Source organism: Nerophis lumbriciformis, linkage group LG14 (assembly GCF_033978685.3).
Source record: "Nerophis lumbriciformis linkage group LG14, RoL_Nlum_v2.1, whole genome shotgun sequence".
NCBI classification, from domain to species: domain Eukaryota; kingdom Metazoa; phylum Chordata; class Actinopteri; order Syngnathiformes; family Syngnathidae; genus Nerophis; species Nerophis lumbriciformis.
Genome location: NC_084561.2, coordinates 41,992,807 through 42,015,029, shown reverse-complemented (window position 1 = coordinate 42,015,029; position 22,223 = coordinate 41,992,807). Strand labels below are relative to the sequence as shown.

At 42.1% G+C, this 22,223-nt stretch overlaps 1 protein-coding gene across 4 annotated transcripts in view; it reads right to left on the bottom strand.

Annotated features, from left to right (window-relative positions):
• atp11b (ATPase phospholipid transporting 11B) overlaps nucleotides 1-22,223 on the bottom strand; it is a 183,507-nt gene that overhangs the window by 46,280 nt on the left and 115,004 nt on the right. For 2 of the 4 annotated variants that reach the window (XM_061975516.2, XM_061975517.2), the window contains 3 exons: nucleotides 19,528-19,593; nucleotides 19,182-19,285; nucleotides 14,557-14,722 (listed from right to left, as the gene is read on the bottom strand). In XM_061975516.2, the coding sequence (XP_061831500.1) occupies nucleotides 14,557-14,722; nucleotides 19,182-19,285; nucleotides 19,528-19,593 (336 nt within the window). Of the gene's footprint in view, nucleotides 1-1,786; nucleotides 1,925-11,732; nucleotides 11,819-14,556; nucleotides 14,723-19,181; nucleotides 19,286-19,527; nucleotides 19,594-22,223 lie in introns of all 4 variants that reach the window. The other 2 variants (XR_009816854.2, XR_009816853.2) reach the window with 2 other exon arrangements.

Below are 22,223 nucleotides of genomic sequence, written 5' to 3'. Positions count from 1 at the left end.
TTACACTAGACTTCAGGCAACGTGGATCCTGTGCCTCTCCTGTCTTCCTCCAGACTCTGGGACCTCGATTTCCAAAGGAAATGCAAAATTTGCTTTCGTCAGAAAACATGACTTTGGACCACTCAGCAGCAGTCCAGCTCTTTTTTTCCTTAGCCCAGGTGAGACGCTTTTCGCGCTGTTTCTTGGTCAACAGTGGCTTGACACGAGGTATGCGGCAGTTGAAACCCATGTCTTTCAAGCGTCTCTTGGTGGTGGATCTTGAAGCACTGACTCCAGCAGCTGTCCACTCCTTCTGAATCTCCCCCACATTTTTGAATGGGTTTTTTTTCACAATCTTGACCAGGGCGCGGTGATCCCTATCGCTTGTACACTTTTTCTGACCACAGTTTTTCCTTCCCTTTGCCTCTCCATTAATGTGTTTGGACACAGAGCTCTGAGAACAGCCAGCCTCTTCAGCAATAACCTTTCGTGTCTTTCCCTCCTTGTGCAATGTGTCGATGGTTGCCTTTTGGACAGCTGTCAAATCTGAAGTCTTCCCCATGTTTGTGTAGGCTTCAGAACTGGACTGAGAGACCATTTAAAGCCCTTTGCAGGTGTTTTGAGTTAATCAGCTGATTAGTTTGTGGCACCAGGTGTCTTCAAAATTTAACCCTTACACAATATTCTAATTTTGTGACACACGGAATTTTGGATTTTCATTTGTTGCCACTTCAAATCATCAAAATTAAATGAAATAAACATTTGAATGCATCAGTCTGTGTGCAATGAATAAATATAATGTACAAGTTACACCTTTTGAATGCAATTACTGAAATAAATCACGTTTTTCAAAATATTCTAATTTACTGGCTTTTACCTGTATATTTAGGAAAACTAATACAAAACCTCACAATAAAGTCTGATTGAATGCGAAAAATGTTATGACAGAACGCCTTGAAAACGGAATGGAATTTTATTTTTTTCTATGAACGATAAAACCCTGAATATTGAGAACATATGAACGTCACACGACATATTTTACAATCAAGCCAAATGCAACAAAAATGCAACAAAAAAGCGAAATATCAACGTGAAGGGTAAAAAAACAAAAAACATCTACAGTCTGATATATCTGATACATCACTAAGCTTTAGAACTTTGTTGTAAAAATCTCCTTCCACGTCTGTTCCTCACAACCGCATTTCAGGCTGGCCACTCTGGAAACACTCTGTGGAAACGCTCCCCACCCACACTGTTTGGTGCCTCGTCTGACCTGATGTGACGTAGATTACCATAGTAACTCGTAGGGTTGTACGGTATACCGGTATTGGTATAGTACCGCGATACTAATGAATCATATTTGGTACCATATCGCCTCTGAAAAGTACCGGTCCGCCACATCCTAAGACTTTTTTGTTAAAATAAAGCCATTAATGCCATTTTTTCTGGTCCACTTTATTTAGAAAAGTATCGAAAAGTACCGAAAAGTATCGAAATAATATTGGTATCAGGACAACACTAGTCACTAAAATATCATGCAAAAGCGCAGATTCCAACCATTGAAATACGTTGTATGGTTCAAGACTTATGGCAATTAGAAAACATCACTGCACATCATAATGGCAACTACACTTTCCATCTTAAAGATCTAAAAAAAATATTTGGGAATGTCCGGCAGGTCAGATTGAAAAGCTTAACGGGCCTTAATTTGCCCAAGTCTGGAATAGAGGTTGAGACTTTTGATGGTAAAGGTTGCCGGCCCCTGGTCTGGGGCGATGATAATACAATGCAATAGTAAAGTTACTACCTAGGGGAGCAGGGTGGTGGGCTGGGGGCAGCAGGGGGGAGGATAAACAGCTAGCAGGTGCCAATTGTCCTCCCCTGGGCGCCGCTGGGCTTTAACAGAGTCATATTCTGGGCCGACTGAACCCTCACCCTTTTCCATCTGAAGGACACAAGATGCTCACAGTGAGCTCAGCTGACTGGCTAGAAAAGCTCATCGTGCAGCCATGTCAACTGTCAGGTGCAATAGTACTCAAATAGCAACACACAAATTGGCTCGCCACTTCATAATTAACGTAACTGTAACACTATAAAGTGCCAATACACATATTTTTGCTGTTAAAATAGCAATATTGCATATGCTGCACCATAGATGTTGTCAGAATAATTGTATCTAAGTTATCACAAAACTTTGTGTTGCCATGAGTTCCCGGCGAGAAGACAAAAACTGTCTTTGAGCCTACCAAGAAGAAGGCTTGTAAAACTCCACTGTGTAGGATGGGAAGCAACATGAAGGTGTTCTGTTTCTTTTAGAGATGCGCGGATAGGCAATTATTTCATCCGCAACCGCATCAGAAAGTCGTCAACCATCCGCAATCCACCCGATCTAACATTTGATCAGAACTGCATCCGCCCGCCATCCGCCCGCACCCGCCCGTTGTTATATATCTAATATAGACGATGCAAGGCATTAGTGAGGTTATAAAGCTTTTGCCTGTTAAAGAAAGGAGACTGATCCAACGCAGCACAGACATTCGCGTGCCACGCTGTCACGACCCAGACGCACACCAGTGCGCAATAATATGGGAGCCGCGCTGAGCGCACCTCCAAGCGCGTCTCGCTGCCGGCGACGGCCGGGTATATGGGCCCGACGCTCCAGCGCCATCCATTTTCAGGGCTAGTTGATTCGGCAGGTGGGTTGTTACACACTCCTTAGCGGGTTCCGACTTCCATGGCCACCGTCCTGCTGTCTATATCAACCAGGGTGAGCCCCACCCCTTTCGTGAGCGCACTGCGCGCGGAGTGACCCCTGTTACGCGCCCCCGGCAACAGGGGTGGCGGGCAGGTAAGCTGCGCGGGCGGAGCGCGCGGAGTGACCCCTGTTACGAGCCCCCGGCCACGGGGGTGGCGGGCAGGTAAGCTGCTTACCTGCTGCGCGTGACGCCGGCCGCGGCGAAGGCGGACGAGGCGGGGTGTCGGTGCGGTGGGCGCGGTGGTGACCCTGGACGTGCGTCGGGCCCTTCTCGCGGATCGCCTCAGCTACGGCTCCCGGTGGGGCCCTCTCGGGGGAAGGGGCCTCGGTCCCGGACCCCGGCGAGGCGTCGGGGGCCTTCTCCGCTCCGTAAAAGTGTCCAACTCTTTTTTTTTTTCTTCTTCTGTTGTGGCATATGCTGCAGGTGCCTGCTCGTTTTTCGTATGTGGGTAACAACATTTAACTATGTATATATATTTCCCAATTGGTTTAACTGCCACCCGCCTGAATCTATTTAAAATCTAATTTTTTTTTATTTCAATCGCCCGACCCGACCCGACCCGCTGATAAAATCTAATTTTTTTTAAATTCCATCCGCCCGATCCGCGGATAATCCGCCGACTCCGCGGTTGTGCCCGCAAACCGCGCATCTCTAGTTTCTTTGATGTATTTTGTCTTGACCCGAGATCTACAAAGCGAAGAGGAAGCAGGACCTGACTCCCCTCCAGGGACCTCTTCTTTTAACTGTTTTACAACCTTTTCTGTGAACTGTTTACGAACTTTTCTTTGAACCGACCTTTTCTTTGAACTGTTTGTAATCAAAGGCGATGGCTGTTTACGACCCCCGTCCCTTTAGAAACCGCTGTCGCCATGTAATCAGGGAAAGTCCAAATAAAAGAGGCGTACAATCTTTCGTCAGAGCGTGGTGACACTGTACAAGGGTACAGGTGTACGCGTTTCTCCTCATTGAGCCAAATGTAATTCTGTCTCTGTTTGATTCCTTGCTTCTTGTCTTGTTTAATCGATGTCATCCGTCATCTGACTGCCAATATCTAATTTCATGTTATATGTAACATATAAAGGAACAGCCTGCCAATAACAGTAAATGTGTATGTCTTTCAGTGCTATACTCTATGAGTGCTCAGCGGATTAAAAAGGATTATTGGGTTTGATTTATGGAACGGTGATAAACCAAAACAACTAATAACCATAATGGCAGCTGCAGGCATCAAAGGATGTGTCAAAAGGAAGGGCTTTGACGGTGTCAAGCAGAGATAAGAGCAAATCTATCGGTATGCACTATCAGAGCAGGCAAACAATAAAAACCAAGGAGAGCATTTTGTAATTACCTAGCGCTAATCTAATTATACGGATATAGATAGTGGAATCACTTCAACATAACTAACTCAATTACATTACTATTATAATGAGATAGAAGTTGTCAGAATAATTGTATCTAAGTTATCACAAAACTTTGTGTTGCCATGAGTTCCCGGCGAGAGGACAAAAGCTGTCTACCAAGCAAAAGGCTTGTAAAACTCCACTGTGTACGATGGGAAGCTACATGAAGGCGTCGGTTTCTTTGATGTATTGTAATCCACAGGAAGATTTTGTCTTGACCCGAGATCTACGAAGTGGAGAGGAGGCAGGGCCTGACTCCCCTCTAGGCACCTTTTCTTTGAACTGTTTTAAGACTAAGGCTGAAACGACGCGTCGACGTAGTCGACGTCATCGGTTACGTAAATACGTCGACGCCGTTTTTGTGCGTCGGCGCGTCGCATATTTACGTCACACTACTTTACTGTCATGGCGGAGCGCAAAGCAGACGATGCGAGCGAGGGGAAAAAAGCACGCCAAAAGTCGTCAAAAGTGTGGGAGTATTTCAATAAACGGCCTAATAATGTTGTTGTATGCACACTGTGTCGAGCGGAAATGGCCTATCATAGCAGCACAACGGCTATGAACGAACATTTGAAAAGAAAACCCCCGACAGCGTTCTTGCCATCACCATCAACAAGTCAATCGTCCGCGTGCGTATACGTTGTCATTATTACACAAAAACATGAATGTGTCATTTGTATCTGCGTTGTAAATTCATAAACTAAAGCACCGTTTCGCTCTGAGAGGCGCGTTTGGCGTCCCTGTTCAGTGTTTACAAAGACGCGCTCCTCTTTAATGCTGTGGAGAGGCGGCGGCGGCGGCGAGCGAGCGGCGAGGCGGGGCGCGCCGGGAGCGACGCCGCAAACGTGCCCAGGTGCGCGATCCGCGCAGTTGGAAGAGAAAAGACTTTGTGTAAAATTAAAAGATTGTAAACCTGGCAAAGCCGTCTGGCGTTCAGTCTGTCGGTCCTGAAAGAACCCCACGGCACAAGACGTGTCACAAACGCTAACGTTAATTAGTTGTGCAAATACCTTTTACAACATTAACAGTTACATATACTATGTACAAACGAACAATTAACTTTCACTTTAATCATACTATCATTGTTGTGTTATTAAGCAAAATAAGCAATACTTTTACTTTTGTTGAAATGTTTACACTGTACACTTTTTTGTATTGGATGTTTAGCTTTATTTTTGCACATTTTAGCAAATAAGCAATACTTTTACTTTTGTTGAAATGTTTACACTTGTTACAGAATATTTCCGTTTTGCACTTTTTTGTATTGGATGTTTATCTTTATTTTTGCACATTTTAAAGCAAAATAAGCAATACTTTTACTTTTGAAATGCTTATACTATTCCAGAATATTAAGATTTGCACTGGATGTTTACTTTTATATTTGCACATTAAAAAGCAAATAAGCTACTTTTAATTTTGTTAAATGTTAAAAGTTTTAAATGTTTACATTGTTACAGAATATTTTGTCATGTTGTTGTCAATGTTGACTGACTAGTGGCCATACTTTTTTTTTTGTAAATAAAAGCCATGCCTTTTGAAAAAACTGGCCTACATTTATTTTTTCCTCTTCATTTTAAATTAAAAAAAAATCGGTAAAAGGAAAAATAATCTATAGATTAATCGAAAAAATAATCTATAGATTAACCGATTAATCGAAAAAATAATCTATAGATTAATCGATAGAAAAATAATCGTTAGCTGCAGCCCTATTTAAGACCTTTTCTTTGAACTGTTTTGCAATCAAAGGCGATGGCTGTTTACGACCCCCGTCCCTTAGAAACAGCTGTTGCCATGTAATCAGGGAAAGTCCAAATAAAAGAGGAGGCGTACAATCTTTCGTCAGAGCGTGGTGGAGACTGTGCAAGGGTACAGCCCAGACGTTTCTCCTCAATTGAGCCAAATTTGAATTATGTCTCTGTTTAATTCCTTTCTTCTTGTCTTGTTTAACAGATGTCATCAGTGTTTGAACCTGACAGAAGTATTATACCAAAAGTTAATGTATGTATGTAGGCAGCATTTTCCCTGACAGATTAATAGTTTATTATAATTTAAGTATATAAAAATAGGTGAGAGGTTAGGAATGTCCTTGTACAATGATTCTATGGATATCTGCAATAAAAAAAAAGATTTAAGTCATTATTCTGAAGGACGTAAAAAAAAGATTATCATGCCTGTAAGACAACAGCACCATGCTAGTGTTTATGGTGGGTCTGACTGGTCCAAGAGTCTTTCATGCAGCTCTGATAGTGTCTCAGTCTTGCTCTGTGGTCCAGCTGAAACCATGCAAGTGGACATTTCAGACGACTGGAAGGATTTATTAAGGGGTCATAACAGTTTAAAGAGTGTTAGATAGACCATGCTAGAGATCATGGGGATGGTGTTGGACTGCACGCTTAAAACCAAAAGATGACATGCCAACCTCTTCAATGATCAGCGAGCAAATCTGACCATTCACTTTAGTTTAAGGTGAATAGGAATCTTGAATTCAGTGTGGCCCTTCTTATATGACTCAGTACAACCAACAGCATTGTACAGTTGTACAAAGGGGAAATTGATTCAACAATCGCTCATCTACTCAATTTCTACAGCGGTTTGTTCATGCAGTGGAAAAAGGGGATGATGAAATCATGCCACTAAGTCACAAATGAAACAATCTCTGAGCATTTTCTTCAGGTTAGCTTTCCAATAAAAAGGAAGACATGCAGAGAGACTAAGATGATTGACGACAACTTCTGCTTTTAGATCTCTCCCCGTCTATCTTTCCTCCTTTCTATCCCAATCAGAGAATGCTGATTGGCTTTTCCAAAACATGCAGCAAAAAAGTCACAAATGGGTTCCCGTTCCAACTATACAGCATACATCTGTGCATGCTGCTAAAGATGGAAACAGGTGTCAGAAGAACTAATGACATTTCAGACCTGGGAAACAACATTTTAACACTAATTTATTATTTATAATCAGGAGTGCTGAGTCAATAAGCAATGTTTCTAACATCATAGGTTGGTAACATTTAATTGCATTACCTACTTTATATTAAAAGTGCAGTTCCAAATGTCATTTTTTATGCCAAAAATTACAAGAACATGTCAATGTTTTTCAACCTTTTTTGAGCCAAGGCACATTTTTTTCATTGAAAAAATCCTGAGGCACACCACATGTCCAGAAACCATTAAAAAACGCAACTCAGTAGCTGATATTGACAATAAAAAGTTGTTCTCGCAATTGTTGGATATGAATTGCTACCATAACTAAGCATGCATCACTATAGCTCTTGTCTCAAAGTAGGTGTACTGTCACCACCTGTCAAAATCACGCCATGACTTATTTGGAGTTTTTTGCGGTTTTCCTGTGTGTATTGTTTTAGTCCTTGTCTTGCGCTCCTATTTTGGTGGCTTTTCCTCTTTTTTTGGTATTTTCCTGCAGCAGTTTCATGTCTTCCTTTGAGCGATATTTCCCGCATCTACTTTGTTTTCATCCTTCTTCGTGGGTACATTGTCGATTGTCAAGTCATGTTCGGATGTACATTGTAGACGCCAGTAAGTCTTTGCTGTCGTCCAGCATTCCGTTTTTGTTTACTTTGTAGCCAGTTCAGTTTTAGTTTTGTTCTGCATAGCCTTCCTTAAGCTTCAATGCCTTTTCTTAGGGGCACTCACCTTTTGTTTATTTTTTGTTTAAGCATTAAATGCCTTTTTACCTGCACGCTGCCTCCCGCTGTTTCCGACATCTACAAAGTAATTAGCTACCGGCCGCCGTACTGATATGGAAGAGTATTACACGGTTACTCTGCCGAGCTCTAGACAGCACCGACACTCAACAACAACACATCATTTGCAGACTATAATTACTGGTTTGCAAAAATATTTTTTTACCCCACGGCACACCAGACTGTATCTCACGGCACACTAGTGCATACTTGCCAACCTTGAGACCTCTGAATTCGGGAGTTTGGGTGGGGGGTGTATATTGTAGCGCCCCAGGAGAGTTAGTGCTGCAAGGGATTCTGGGTATTTGTTCTGTTGTGTTTCTGTTGTGTTACGGTGCGGATGTTCTCCCGAAATGTGTTTGTCATTCTTGTTTGGTGTGGTTTCACAGTGTGGCGCATTTTCGTAACAGTGTTAAAGTTGTTTATACGGCCCCCCTCAGTGTGACCTGTATGGCTGTTGACCAAGTATGCCTTGCATACACTTGTGTGCATGACAAGCCGTAGATATTATGTGACTGTTCCAGCACGCAAAGGCAGTGCCTTTAAGGCACTCCCCCAATATTGTTGTCTGGGTGGAAATCGGGAGAATGGTTGTCCCGGGAGATTTTCGGGAGGGGCACTCAAATTCGGGAGTCTCCCGGGTAAATCTGGAGGGTTGGCAAGTATGCACTAGTGTGCCGCAGCACAGTGGTTGAAAAACACTGCTGTATGTTACAGTGGTTAAGGGGAGAACAGATTTAACAAATCCATCCATCCATCGATTTTCTACTGCTTGTCTCTCTCGGGGTCGCGAGAATTATGAAGTTGAATGTTTTAAACATTTTCGTTTGGCCCGAATAAAATGAGAGTCAATCACAGCTGTCTCACATGACGGAAGATACTATGGTTGCTAAATTGCTTTTGAAACGGTGGGTAAAATCAAACGCTTCTCTAAACACTGCGCTTTTTTAAAAACATTTTTACATGACGTAATATTTTAGCTGCATGCGTGTGGATTAGTGTGGCGTAGCTGACATTGTTCAACCAGAGAGGGCAGGTTATGATGCTTGGTAACAGACAATACCTTGAAGTTTCAGACAAACTAGCATGGTAAGTTAAAGGGGAACATTATCACCAGACCTATGTAAGTGTCAATATATACCTTGATGTTGCAGAAAAAAGACCATATATTTTTTTAACCGATTTCCGAACTCTAAATGGGTGAATTTTGGCGAATTAAACGCCTTTCTAATATTCGCTCTCGGAGCATCTGGAAGCAATTCGCCATTTTCTCAAACACCGGGTCAAAACATCTCTGTTATTTTCCGTTTTTTCGACTGTTTTTCGTACCTTGGAGACATCATGCCTCGTCGGTGTGTTGTCGGAGGGTGTAACAACACGAACAGGGACGGATTCAAGTTGCACCAGTGGCCCAAAGATGCCAAAGTGGCAAGAAATTGGACGTTTGTTCCGCACACTTTACCGACGAAAGCTATGCTACGACAGAGATGGCAAGAATGTGTGGATATCCTGCGACACTCAAAGCAGATGCATTTCCAACCATAAAGTCAAAGAAATCTGCCGCCAGACCCCCATTGAATCTGCCGGAGTGTGTGAGCAATTCAGGGACAAAGGACCTCGCTAGCACGGCAAGCAATGGCGGCAGTTTGTTACCGCAGACGAGCGAGCTATCGACCCTCGCTTCCCTGGCCTGCTGACATCAACTCCAAAACTGGACAGATCAGCTTTCAGGAAAAGAGCGCGGATGAGGGTATGTCTACAGAATATATTAATTGATGAAAATTGGGCTGTCTGCACTCTCAAAGTGCATGTTGTTGCCAAATGTATTTCATATGCTGTAAACCTAGTTCATAGTTGTTAGTTTCCTTTAATGCCAAACAAACACATACCAATCGTTGGTTAGAAGGCGATCGCCAAATTCGTCCTCGCTTTCTCTCGTGTCGCTGTTTTCGTCGGTTTCGCTTGCATACGGTTCAAACCGATATGGCTCAATAGCTTCAGTTTCTTCTTCAATTTCGTTTTCGCTACCTGCCTCCACACTACAACCATCCGTTTCAATACATGCGTAATCTGTTGAATCGCTTAAGCCGCTGAAATCCGAGTCTGAATCCGAGCTAATGTCGCTATAGCTTGCAGTTCTTTCCGCCATGTTTGTTTGTGTTGGCTTCACTATGTGACGTCACAGGAAAATGGACGGGTGGTTAAAATCAGGCACTTTGAAGCTTTTTTTAGGGATATTGCATACCTGCCAACTTTTGAAATCAGAAAAACCTAGTAGCCAGGGTCCAGGGGCCGCAGGCCCCGGTAGGTCCAGGACAAAGTCCTGGTGGGGGGTTCATTGATTATTAGCATTCAGACAGGTTAAAATGTTGCTAAACCATCACTTTTCTATCAGTCACAGTGACTTTTCAAAACAAAAAATATTACAGCAAAAATCATATGGGTTGATTGACATGTTTATTCTGTAAGCTAACTTCAATAGTTTGAAATTATTTTGACAGTTAATGCCAGTTATCCTGTCAACCTTCAATTTGTTAATTGAAAGTATAAACAGTATAAACACTTTTTACAGTAAACAAATGGTAAAACAGTAATAAACAATTCCATTAAAAAAAAAATTGGTGTCATTATTAACTTTCTGTCCAAGCTTGTATAATCTACTGCCTTGTTCAATTGTAAAAAATATTCTGTGCCTAAAATTCACATTTCTATCACAATTATCATACTGTAAACATGGTAAGCTAACTTCATTAAAATTAATAGTCCTGTCAATAGCATGGAATTACAATTCAAATGTAGTTTTTTTGTAAGCCTTTCAAAAGAATTCAAAATATGAAAAATTAATGAAAATTAATTTAAGCCATCAGACACTTGAAAAGTGGCACATCACATCTCTAATGTAATCATTTTAACTTTTCAACAGAAATAGCACTGCAAAAATATTAAGGACATAGTTCTGTATTTTGGTAGTTATGCTGTCAACATTTAACAAGATTTCTTCAACTTGGACTTGAAAGCATAAATAGTATAAACACTTTTAACAGTATAACAACGTGGTCTTTTACATCGCTAATTCCTCCGTGTTCGATCGAAAAATCTTGTCTGCACAAGGTGCAATTCGCGTAGTTTTCACCCTTTTTGGAAGGGATAATTATTCCCGGATAGGCTTTTGAATATTCTTCACGGAATGACTGCAGTTTTCTTTTCGGTTTAAGACTCGTTTGCGATTTTTCTCCGGCTGATTCCATGATCGTTCGCTCGTTTGGAAACAATGGCAACTGGTGCCTGGTGCTTGGCAGCGGGGCTATAAATAGCCTCGCGCATGGCATTCGGAATGGCTCGATAGGAAGTTACGGGAAGCAGTGTCGATTGTCATTGTTGTTACGCGATTTCGTGAATAAAACTTTAAAAAAAAAAAACGTATTTTTTATCACTGCAACCGTAACCCGGAATAGGTTGATGAAAACCGTACTAATTACGGGAAAACCGGAGTGGTTGGCAGGTATGATATTGCGTGATGGGTAAAATTTTGAAAAAAACTTCAAAAAATATAATAAGCAACTGGGAACTGATTTTTAATGGTTTTAACAATTCTGAAATTGTGATAATGTTCCCCTTTAAGGATCTGAAACATGTCACAAACCTTTTAAAAAAGTGATGGTATTTTCTGTTTTAAGATGTGGCCAAGTCTATTAGTTGTAGTCTTGAATTATTCATGAAAGTGTAAATGCCTTAAATGGCCATGTAATACTGATTTCTCAGTGTACAATTGTGCTGATATAGAAAAATTGCTTTTAATCAAAGCCCTCATTGGAGACATGTTATTTTGTGATTATTATTTTTTTTTTTTGAAACATTTCAAACCCAGGTCTGATTCTATCTCATGTCCTCTACCTAATTTTGCCCAGCTGATTCTTGGCTCTGGACAGAGGTTGAAGAGCGATGAAGTCATCACCTATTGCCACATGGTTGGAATACATCTAAACCGGGAAGGAGTGAAAGAATACACAAAGAGGTTAGACATTAAGAAAATTACTTACAAGGACATAACAAGAGAGATGACAGAGCAGAGACAGACAAGATTGAAGAGGATGAGGAGTGTCCTGCTATACAAATACCCATACTGAGAGATTACAGTAGCATGCACACTTGGATACACTGTGTTTGTGCACAGTATCAGATGATGTCATGCTGTGTCAGTGCAACACCTTACACCATGCGTTTCCTGTTAATGTTCTTTCTGTTAAAAAGTGGCTTACAAATAGTACCGTATTTTCCGCACTATAAGGCGCACCTAAAAACCACAAATTTTCTCAAAAGCTGACAGTGCGACTTATAACCCGGTGCGCTTTATATATGGATTAATATTACGATTCATTTTCATAAAGTTTCAATCTCGCAACTACGGTAAACAGCCGCCATCTTTTTTCCCGGTAGAACAGGAAGCGCTGCTTCTTCTACGCAAGCAACCGCCAAGGTAAGCACCCGCCCCCATAGAACAGGAAGCGCTTCTTCTTCTACTGTAAGCAACCACCCGCCCGCGTAGAAGAAGAAAAAGGGCGCGGATATTACCGTACGTTTCATTTCCTTTGTGTGTTTACATCTGTAAAGACCACAAAATGGCTCCTACGAAGCGACAGGGATCCGGTTCATGAAAAGACGCAATCTCTCCATCCGCACACGGACTACTATTTCACAGCAACTGATATTCCTGTGAACCGCACTGTGGATACAACGGGAGCACGTACGGTGAATATTCGCACCACAGGGAATGAGAAGTCATCCTTCACTGTGGTTCTAGCTTGCCATGCTAATGGCCAGAAACTTCCACCCATGGTGATATTCAAAAGGAAGACCTTGCCAAAAGAGACCTTTCCAGCCGGCGTCATCATAAAAGCTAACTCGAAGGGATGGATGAAGAAAAGATGAGCGAGTGGTTAAGGTAAGTTTAAGTTTACGCGAAGAGGCCGGGTGGCTTTTTTCACGCAGCCCCGTCCATGTTGATATACGACTCCATGCGCGCCCACATCACGCTGGTTTTAATATATTATTAAAGTTTGACTGACCTATTTGACTGTCTTTTTGACATTCCTTTAGCGCAGTTAGATGCGGCTTACAACACGGGGCGGCTTATAGGTGGACAAAGTTTTGAAATATGCCGTTCATTGAAGGCGCGGCTTATAACCCAGGGCGCCTTATGGTGCGGAAAATACGGTAATAAAAAGCTAAATAATGTCTTCTCAAAGTATTTCCTTCCCTTTCTTTCATTTGCAGTTTGCTGTCCCTAAGGTTTAACATATTGAGGCACGTCACCTACTGCGTTATTGTAAATGTAATATGAAATGCATCACTACCCACAGGAGAAAGGGCAAATATAGCATTGCGGAGGCTTCAGGTGGAGTATGTGACTCCGGGCCAAAAGTAAATTGGATGGTCCTCAAACAATATTAACTTAAATGTAATGCATTTTGTGAGTAAAGACAGTGGCTTGAGTGTGTGGAAAAACTAAAAGCAGGAAAGCTTACAGGTAAAAGCCAGAAAATTAGAATATTTTGAAAAACTTGATTTATTTCAGTAATTGCATTCAAAAGGTGTAACTTGTACATTATATTTATTCATTGCACACAGACTGATGCATTCAAATGTTTATTTCATTTAATTTTGATGATTTGAAGTGGCAACAAATGAAAATCCAAAATTCCGTGTGTCACAAAATTAGAATATTACTTAAGGCTAATACAAAAAAGGGATTTTTAGAAATGTTGGCCAACTGAAAAGTATGAAAATGAAAAATATGAGCATGTACAATACTCAATACTTGGTTGGAGCTCCTTTTGCCTCAATTACTGCGTTAATGCGGCGTGGCATGGAGTCGATGAGTTTCTGGCACTGCTCAGGTGTTATGAGAGCCCAGGTTGCTCTGATAGTGGCCTTCAACTCTTCTGCGTTTTTGGGTCTGGCATTCTGCATCTTCCTTTTCACAATACCCCACAGATTTTCTATGGGGCTAAGGTCAGGGGAGTTGGCGGGCCAATTTAGAACAGAAATACCATGGTCTGTAAACCAGGCACGGGTAGATTTTGCGCTGTGTGCAGGCGCCAAGTCCTGTTGGAACTTGAAATCTCCATCTCCATAGAGCAGGTCAGCAGCAGGAAGCATGAAGTGCTCTAAATCTTGCTGGTAGACGGCTGCGTTGACCCTGGATCTCAGGAAACAGAGTGGACCGACACCAGCAGATGACATGGCACCCCAAACCATCACTGATGGTGGAAACTTTACACTAGACTTCAGGCAACGTGGATCCTGTGCCTCTCCTGTCTTCCTCCAGACTCTGGGACCTCGATTTCCAAAGGAAATGCAACATTTGCATGGTTGGGTGATGCATGGTTTGCATGCTCATATTTTTTTTTTTTTTTTTTTCAGTTGGCCAACATTTCTAAAAATCCCTTTTTTGTATTAGCCTTAAGTAATATTCTAATTTTGTGACACACGGAATTTTGGATTTTCATTTGTTGCCACTTCAAATCATCAAAATTAAATGAAATAAACATTTGAATGCATCAGTCTGTGTGCAATGAATAAATATAATGTACAAGTTACACCTTTTGAATGCAATTACTGAAATAAATCAAGTTTTTCTAAATATTCTAATTTACTGGCTTTTACCTGTATATGCAGAATTATTGTTTCCATTTTTTTTTTTAACTCCCCATTCTACCTGACTCTTCTGTGTGCTGGTGGGTCGCAGATGTCGGTAGAAGACCTTCTTCACCACGTCAGGAAAGAGGCAGGTAATGATAATGATGATGATGGCAAACCATGCAGAGCCACTGGACAGTAATTGAACAAAAACAAAATACATATCCTGGGTGTGGAGGAATGGCCTGTAAGAGAAAATACATATTAATACAGTACTTACAGGGAAGGAGGAGCAATACCCCATAACTCACGAGTAAAGTGGAAAATGGCATGGTTGTTTTTAATAGTTAGCTATTAAAGAAACATGTTGCCTCCTTTAGGCTTCTAAATGACATACTTTAACTTTATCTGTAAATTAAATCTTACCATGCATAAAACCACATATACATAAATATATGGTCCATGATTACAAAGGTTTCTACCATCCTATGAAAACTGGCAAGTAGAGATGTCCGATAATGGCTTTTTTGCCGATATCCGATATTCCGATATTGTCCAACTCTTAATTACCGATTCCGATATCAACCGATACCGATATATATAGTCGTGGAATTAACACATTATTAGGATAGGATAGGATAGGACTTTATTGTCATTGCACAAGTACAACGAAACTATGTTTTCAGCACAAACCCGTTCAAGATTAGACAAACAAACAGTGTACAGTAGAGATGCGCGGTTTGCGGACACAACCGCGGAGTCCGCGGATTATCCGCGGGTCGGGCGGTTGAAATAAAAAAAAAATTAGATTTTATCCGCGGGTCGGGTCGGGCGGTTGAAATAAAAAAAAATTAGATTTTAAATAGATTCAGGCGGGTGGCAGTTAAACCAATTCGGAAATATATATACATAGTAGAGATGCGCGGATAGGCAATTATTTCATCCGCAACCGCATCAGAAAGTCGTCAACCATCCGCCATCCACCCGATGTAACATTTGATCAGAACCGCATCCGCCCGCACCCGCCCGTTGTTATATATCTAATATAGACGATGCAAGGCATTAGTGAGGTTATAAAGCTTTTGCCTGTTAAAGAAAGGAGACTGATCCAATGCAGTGCAGACATTCGCGTGCCACGCTGTCACGACCCAGACGCACACCAGTGCGCAATCATATGGGAGCCGCGCTGAGCGCACCTCCAAGCGCGTCTCGCTGCCGGCGACGGCCGCGTATGAGCCCGACGCTCCAGCGCCATCCATTTTCAGGGCTAGTTGATTCGGCAGGTGGGTTGTTACACACTCCTTAGCGGGTTCCGACTTCCATGGCCACCGTCAAGCTGCTGTCTATATCAACCAGGGTGAGCCCCACCCCTTTCGTGAGCGCACTGCGCGCGGAGTGACCCCTGTTACGCGCCCCCGGCAATGGGGGTGGCGGGCAGGTAAGCTGCGCGGGCGGAGCGCGCGGAGTGACCCCTGTTACGAGCCCCCGGCCACGGGGGTGGCGGGCAGGTAAGCTGCTTACCTGCTGCGCGTGACGCCGGCCGCGGCGAAGGCGGACGAGGCGGGGTGTCGGTGCGGTGGGCGCGGTGGTGACCCTGGACGTGCGTCGGGCCCTTCTCACGGATCGCCTCAGCTACGGCTCCCGGTGGGGCCCTCTCGGGGGAAGGGGCCTCGGTCCCGGACCCTGGCGAGGCGTCCCTTCTCCGCTCCGTAAAAGTGTCCATCTCTTTTTTTTTTTCTTCTGTTGTGGCATATGCTGCAGGTGCCTGCTCGTTTTTCGTATGTGGGTAACAACATTTAACTATGTATATATATTTCCGAATTGGTTTAACTGCCACCCGCCTGAATCTATTTAAAATCTAATTTTTTTTTATTTCAACCACCCGACCCGACCCGACTCGCGGATAAAATCTAATTTTTTTCAATTTCATCCGCCCGATCCGCGGATAATCCGCGGACTCCGCGGTTGTGCCCGCAAACCGCGCATCTCTAATATATAGTTAAATGTTGTTACCCACATACGAAAAACGAGCAGGCACCTGCAGCATGCCACAACAGAAGAAGAAAAAAAAAGAGATGGCAACGCTGGCAGCAAACATGGTACGCGACAAACTAAAAAAGGGAATACTAAAGACGAGGGGAAAAAAAGGCCAGAAAACTCGTTTTTATGAGGTTGTAAATCAGGATGATAGTAATGCTGGCTACGTGATTTGCAAGAGCTGCGACGCTGTTTATGTCTACAATAGTCACAAAACCGGGACATCTAACATGGTGCATCACATTTGTGCAAAACCCCGAACCTCCACAAACACCCTGAGCATGAGCAGTTTCGTCCGCCGTGATCCCAGAAGAGTGCCACAGGATGTTAAAACAAGGCTTACAGATGCATGTGTGAACGCAGCTGCCTGCAGCAGTTTGAGTGGCGCGAGCGCGCTTGGAGGTGCGCTCAGCGCGGCTCCCAGATGATTGCGCACTGGTGTGCGTCTGGGCCGTGACAGCGTGGCACGCATTGAATGTCTCTGCTACATTGGATCAGTCTCCTTTCTTTAACAGGCAAAAGCTTTATAACCTCACTAATGCCTTGCATAGTCTATATTAGATATATAACAACGGGCGGGTGGCGGATGGCGGGCGGGTGCGGTTTTGATTAAATGTTAGTTCGGGTGGATGGCGGATGGTTGACGACTTTTGTGATGCGGTTGCGGATGAAATAATTGCCTATCCGCGCATCTCTAGTGTACAGGGTTACAGAACAGGAACACTGGTGGGTCGCCAAAGGCGCCCCGTAAAAGATAAGAAAAAGGTACAACGCTGGGGAAGAAGATGAGTAAAAAACTACAATCTAGACTGGGCTCCTAAGGGGGCCTAGTCTGGAGTGGGAAAAAATATCCATGCAATGCACACATAAACACGTTACATTTAATCACGACAACTCGCAACAGACGGGAGGAGAGTTAGGGGCCCTGGAGGGGCGGCTGCTGCAAGGGGTGTATATTGTAGCGTCCCGGAAGAGTTAGTGCTGCAAGGGGTTCTGGGTATTTGTTCTGTTGTGTTTATGTTGTGTTACGGTGCAGATGTTCTCCCAAAATGTGTTTGTCATTCTTGTTTGGTGTGGGTTCACAGTGTGGTGCATATTTGTAACAGTGTTAAAGTTGTTCATACTAGGGATGTCCCGATCCGATATTTGGATCGGATCGGCTGCCGATATTTGCCAAAAATTGCGTATCGGCAAGGCATGGGAAAATGCCGATCCAGATCCAGTTAAAAAAAAAACTCCGGTCCGTGTTTTCCAACGCACCGATTTAAATAATACATTCCACTCTTCTGCGGCTCCCTAATTTCTGTTCCGCATTTTCCAGCACACCTTCAACACATCCACAGGTCTGTGAATTCTCACGCAGTTGCTTTTAGCTGCTGGCATTACACGACAGGCTCTTCTCACTCTTTCCTGTGTCTCCCTCTCACAGACAGCAAGCGCACCTTCTTACACACGTCACATACTGTCACGTCATACGTCACATATGTATACACCCTCTCCCAGCAGAGAGGTAGCAGCATGGCTAACGTTAGCTGTGATGCTAGCGCAGCCGTGCGAGCAACGCTCCCTCTAAGGTGCTCGCCTGTGCAATTGCGCACTGTTTAAGCGTCCTCTGCGCATAGCAAATCTATGCCACGCACAAAATCAAATAAAAAAATATGCGCATAACAATTTTCGACACACGGACACGACAGAGAAAACAGTTTTCGTCATCATTGTTCAAATATTGTGACGTCTGTCGAGACGCTTATCTCCATTCGGTGCCACACGTCCACACCATCAAAATGCCGAGGCAAAAATTTCCACATCAACACCGTATGAAAAAATTAGTGATTTTTTTAGTTGTGATTTCCTTTTCTGCATGAAAGTTTAAAAGTAGCATATATTAATGCAGTATGAAGAAGAATGTTTTAATGTAGACATGCAAGCCTTGAAAGAACATTTTGAAAATCAAGACTACATTTCCTGCAAATGGGTGCATTTCTACCCTATATTTTAACTTTAGATTTATTCTCATATCAAACTCTTTTGGCTGTCTTTTTGACACTTACATCCGGCGCCCCCCTCCACACCCTGGATTATAAATAATGTAAATAATTCAATGTGATTATCTTGTGTGATGACTGTATTATCATGATAGTATATATCTGATAGTATATATCTGTATCATGAATCAATTTAAGTGGAGCCCGTCTTAAACAAGTTGAAAAACTTATTCGGGTGTTACCATTTAGTGGTCAATTGTATGGAATATGTACTTCACTGTGCAACCTACTAATAAACGTCTCAATCAATCAATCAAAACACATAGAATCATAATACTGCTGTGATTATATGCATCAAGTGTTCATTCAAGACTAAGGCAAAATATCGAGATATATATCGTGTATCGCAATATGGCCTTAAAATATATATCAGGTCAGTTTCTTGTTACCAACTATTGTGTATTATTCAAACTCCCCTAATTCAGCTGGCTAGTTGTTATCAAGAGTACTAAAACCCTATTCAACATGATTCTGACAACTAAGTAGGCTAAATAACTTTAAAGTTTAATACATGCTCGGATAGGCCAGTATCGGTCAGTATCGGTATCGCAAAAACAATATCGGTATCGGATCGGAAGTGCAAAAACCTGGATCGGGACATCCCTAATGTACATTTTCTTACCAGATAATGCCTCCGTAGAAGAGAGAAAAGATGAAATAGAAGGCTATTGACCCCCACGTCACAAAATGGTTCATCCATGTCCAGAAATGAGTCTCTAATGCAAGCTGTAATAAAAGTGAACAGGATAAGAAATCGAGAGTTTGGTGCAAAACATTTATTTCATCTAAAAAACAAGTGTACTGTATCAAAAACACCTCAGCAAAACTGACATCTAAAACCTGCTAACATTGTGTTAAAAAGTCTAACCTACAAAGTAGGTACCAACAAAATACGAAGAAAAACAGCACAAGTCCAATGCTAGTTGCTAACATTTGAAACAAGAGGCAAAAGCTTCAGTGTGACTTACTTTTAAAGTGACAGTTATGACCATAACTGTGAAGACCAGTGTTCCAAAGGTCCAGTTTCCAAACATCTGTAAAAGAGAGATCAAATTATTGGATTCACAAATAATTCTTATGTGATATAAACAGAGCAGAGTCGTTTTTGTGCATTGCAAATATGCACACTTATTTCCTGTCATTATTGCTGATATTAACCTCATAATTATGTTAATTCTTCAGGCCTTGCTGAATAACACAATCTTCCAAATGAATATCACAACATTCAATAGACATTTTATACTATTGAGTAAAGCAGAAATGTCTTAGAGCAAAGCAGAGTTTGAAATTCATCCATTTTCTACCGCTTATTCCCTTTGGGGTCGCTGGAGCCTATCTCAGCTACAATCGGGCGGAAGGCGGGGTACACCCTGGACAAGTCGCACCTCATCGCAGGGCCAACACAGATAGACAGACAACATTCACACTCACAAAATTGTAAATGGTTATTTTTAATACATCTATTTCAGGGGTGCTCACACTTTTTCTGCAGGCGAGCTACTTTTCAATTGATCAAGTCGTGGGGATCTACCTCATTCATATATATCATTTATATTTACTTATTTATGAAATATATGTTTTTGTTAACAAGTTAAAGGTGTTTAATGATAATACAAGTATGTTTAATACATATAGTTAATATTGTTAACAAGTTAAAGGTGTTTAATGATAATGCAAGCATGTTTAACACATATAGTTAATATTGTTAACAAGTTAAAGGTGTTTAATGATAATACAAGCATGTTTAACACATATAGTTAATATTGTTAACAACTTAAAGGTGTTTAAAGATAATACAAGCATGTTTAACACATATAGTTAATATTGTTAACAAGTTAAAGGTGTTTAAAGATAATACAAGCATGTTTAACACATATAGTTAATATTGTTAACAAGTTAAAGGCGTTTAAAAATAATACAAGCATGTTTAACACATATAGATTCCTTTCTTTCATGAAGACAAGAATATAAGTTGGTGTATTACCTGATTCTGATGACTTGCATTGATTGGAATAAGACAGTGGTGCTGATAAGGTCCGCATTTTCGAATGGAGGAGAAAAAAAGTCCTCCTTTCTGTCCAATACCACATGAAAGTGGTTGGTTTTTGGCATCTTATTTGTCCAGCTTCCGTACTCCTTTGTATACACTTTACAAGAAATACATTGTCGGCAAACTCCGTAGCTTGGTAGCTTGTGCACGCCAGCTTTCTGAGACTCTTATTTTGTTAGTGCAACTGTGCAGTCGGTCTTTGGACTTTTGACGACAGGTACGGCGCCAGAGTCTGTTGAAATAAAGTGTTTCTCGCCTTCCAGTCGGTAATTTTAATGAGCTGGCAGCAGCCAGCGTCATCTCAGAAGACCCTCGGGTGCCGCGAATGTCAATCAAGTGACGAAAGTGACGTCATAGTGAAGATTTATGATCGCTCATTTTTAGGACTATTTTTTTAATGCCTGGCTGGTGATCGACTAACACACCCTCCGAGATCGACCGGTAGCTCGCGATCGACGTAATGAGCACCCCTGATCTATTTTATATTACTAGTCAGCAGTAAAGCTGAGTTTGTACGCAGAACACTATTGGCTGATGGCAGACCAATCACAGAGCACTATGTTCTCTGTCCTGGCAGCCACATAAAGCCGACTGTTGTTTTATTCAGCCGAGCTCCGTTTATGTGCTTGTGGAAATAATCAAATTTATTTGAAGCCCTACGATGTCTTCCAAATATCCGGCGCCTTCTAAGGCCTCTGGCGCAGAAGCTAAGCCCCAGAAGAAGGTGCTAAACATCGGAGAAAAGGTGCACCTCCTCATCGCCATGCTAAAAGAAGGTAACTTCGCTATTATCAACTAATCATCTGTTCACTAAATAATTAGGAGGGCAATAATATAAAGATAATGGCAACTGTGTCTATTAAAACTGCAACTGCGTAACTTCTGTTACCGGGACGCGCCTCTCACTGTGTCCTCATCATGCAGGTAATCGTCATTTCATCAACATTCGTGAGAACTCACATCAAATGTTATTATAAGTTACAGTTACATTACAGTGTAGAAAGTGTTTGAGCGTAGTAGATCTTTATGAGTAGAGACGTCCGATAATGGCTTTTTTGCCGATATCCCGGTATTGTCCAACTCTTAATTACCGATTCCGATATCAACCGATACATATAGTCGTGGAATTAACACATTATTATGCCTAATTTTGTTGTGATGCCCCGCTGGACGCATTAAACAATGTAACAAGGTTTTCCAAAATAAATCAAATCAAGTTATGGAAAAAAATGCCAACATGGCACTGCCATATTTATTATTGAAGTCACAAAGTGCATTATTTTTTTTTTTAACATGCCTCAAAACAGCAGCTTGGAATTTTGGGACATGGTCTCCCTGAAAGAGCATGAAGAGGTTGAGGTGGGCAAGGTTTAAGGGTAGGGGGTAGCGGGGGGGTGTATATTGTAGCGTCCCGGAAGAGTTAGTGCTGCAAGGGGTTCTGGGTATTTGTGCTGTGATGTTTATGTTGTGTTACAGTGCGGATGTTCTCCCGAAATGTGTTTGTCATTCTTGTTTGGTGTGGGTTCACAGTGTGGCGCATATTTGTAACAGTGTTAAAGTTGTTTATATGGCCACCCTCAGTGTGAGCTGTATGGCTGTTGACCAAGTATGCAT